This window comes from Silene latifolia, chromosome Y (genome assembly GCF_048544455.1).
Source record: "Silene latifolia isolate original U9 population chromosome Y, ASM4854445v1, whole genome shotgun sequence".
Classification (NCBI taxonomy): Eukaryota; Viridiplantae; Streptophyta; class Magnoliopsida; order Caryophyllales; family Caryophyllaceae; genus Silene; species Silene latifolia.
This window is the reverse complement of record NC_133538.1, coordinates 211580217-211582584: the sequence shown is the minus strand read 5'-3', so window position 1 is coordinate 211582584 and position 2368 is coordinate 211580217. Positions and strand designations below refer to the sequence as shown.

At 39.9% G+C, this 2368-nt stretch overlaps 1 protein-coding gene across 1 annotated transcript; it reads right to left on the bottom strand.

The window, feature by feature from the left end:
• Positions 1 to 513: 513 nt before the first annotated feature.
• LOC141630018 (uncharacterized) lies at positions 514 to 1558 on the bottom strand. The gene is made up of 2 exons (XM_074442912.1): positions 865 to 1558; positions 514 to 764 (listed from the first exon to the last, which is right to left on the bottom strand). Exons 1-2 carry the CDS (start codon positions 1556 to 1558, stop codon positions 514 to 516), a joined length of 945 nt encoding a protein of 314 aa, XP_074299013.1.
• Between the last annotated feature and the right edge of the window lie 810 nt (positions 1559 to 2368).

Below are 2368 nucleotides of genomic sequence, written 5' to 3'. Positions count from 1 at the left end.
AAAGACGGTCTTTTTCTTTGAAATGTTCGCCTTGTTCCTCTCACTCATAGCCTTCATCAAATAAATTGTATCGAGAAATGTAAGCATGACCAAACACTAAACTAAGTATACTTCCTTACTTATTAAGTTACCTTAAACTTGTCAGACTGCCTATAAGCGATATAGGTATCCCAATGGTCTTGACTGACATACAGATATTTCTTTGTTGGTGGTTTCTTGTTAATCTCCCCGGTTTTCTTGTTGAACAAGTGGTTCTCAGCAATCTTTAACTTTCAAGATCTGAGGGCTTCCCCTGTCTTTTTTTAAGGTACTTATCATACTTTTCAGGGACAACATAAGCTAACTGCATTTATGATGAGCATAGTTGGTTTGTTTTGCCTAATACACATATCAAGTACTAACTTAATTTTATTTTTTTTTGGTTGAATGTGAGCTTGTTTCATTAAAACATATCAATGATGATTACATAGGTCCATACAATCCAATTATCTGACTATTTTCAAAGCCTATTACTTATACAATAAGATCAAGTTTTTGCAGCCAAATGCGATCTTGCATTTTAACAGCTCCTGCAGTCTTCACTCGTATCCTAGCATAAACCAGTCTTCTGATTTCCTGCACCACCCTCTGAGGACATTTAAGACAATTATCCATCCTCCAGGCATTCCTTTCAATCCATACACAATACCAGAAAGCTGCCAAAGTCATCCTGCACACTCTCTGCTGTAGCAACGAAAGTCCCATACACCGAGGATCAATCGAATCTGCAACCAACTTTCCAACTGTTCTTTTTATCATTCACTTTGTATTTGCACCTCTCGAATAGATGCTCATGCGTTTCAATCCCATTTTCACACAACACACACTGGTTGCTGTCACTAATCTGCAATCTGAACAACTTCTCACGTGTGTTAAGAGCCTCTTGCTTAATCAACCAGCAAATAATAGAATGCTTAGGAACACACCATGCATCCCAGACATCCTTATACCAACCAACAGAGGGGTGTCCGCCCTGTAACAAACCATACCCAGACTTAATGTTGTAACCCTTAGGATCATGAATCCAATGGTTATTCACATACCCACTGGAAATCAGACCCTTAACTTTACAAATATTCCTCCAATTCCAATTGGAATCAGCAGGAGGAACATAGTTATGCCAGTCCTGATCTTTTAAATATATATGATGCACCCATTGAACCCATAACCTATCAGCATTAGTGTACAACCAGTTCACCAATTTTCCTACACTTGTAATATTCCAATTTTCAGCCTTTATGACACCCAGACCTCCTTCTTCCTTCCTACAACAGACCCTATCCCAGGCAATCAAGGGGGCCCTCTGATATTCAGACCCACCATCCCAAAAATAACTCCTGCAGATGGCCTCAATTCTCCTTACCACAGCCTTTGGGATTAGAAAAATGGAACCCCAATAATTATGTAAAGTATTCAAAACAGAGTTAACTAGAGTTAGTCTTCCTGCATAGCTCAATTTTCTAGCCCCAGTGCTCCTAATTCTGGCTACAACTCTTTCAATCAATATGTTGCAGTCCATTTTTGTTAACCTCCCTACCTGAATAGGTATCCCCAAGTACTTAAATAGGAGATCCCCTTCCCTAAAGCAAGAAATTTGAAGAATATCAGCTCTCACACTCTCTGGCACCCCCCTAAAGACAACTTCAAACTTAGCAGCATTCACCCTCAATCCAGAAATGGACTAACTTAATTTTAGCTAAAGCATTTATTATTGTATATACATACCTTTATTCAGTTTATTAGAATGGTGTTCCGTATTTTACTCAGTTCACTAATATGCGGCGTGCCGAGAGGCACATACTGTCTTACACAACAACCAATCCAACTCGCAAAATACTCGGCATTCTCACCACATGGCAGCCGCGTATCTTTATCCCATTGTAAAGGATTAGGTATCTTTGAATTTATTGCTTCTAGGGAAACCCTGTGGCGCATTCGACCCCCAGTGTGTTGTAAATTATTCTCATCACCTGAGTCGTCGCCTGACGCAGTGCCATCGTTTCTTTTCCGCTTTTCGACCATATCTAAAGCAGAAATTAATAAACAAATAATAACAATGCATACTTCTAATAACAAACAAATCTCTAGAGAGGAGGGTTTAGTCCTTCTTTAAAGAGGAGAATCCGGGTTGATCTGGCGGCGGCCATGTCGATGACGACGATGACGATGACTGCGACGGCGATGGGGTAGGCTGGTGGTTGAGTGGAAGCTCAGTGTTTGAGGATATTATGTGGGGGAGGGTAAGCTAAAAGGATATATGTGTGAATAATACAACACTTGCAAGACCTTGTTTATTGGAAAGTATTAAACACGGTATAAGAAAAACCGT

What these genes read in the sequence shown, in the direction of transcription:
- LOC141630018 (XM_074442912.1), bottom strand. Translation starts at nt 1,558, where the DNA reads ATGGACTGCAACATATTGATTGAAAGAGTTGTAGCCAGAATTAGGAGC. An exon ending in GATTAGTGACAGCAACCAGT is followed by an intron (nt 765 to 864) that starts GTGTGTTGTGTG and finishes AGTTGGTTGCAG; the next exon opens with ATTCGATTGATCCTCGGTGT.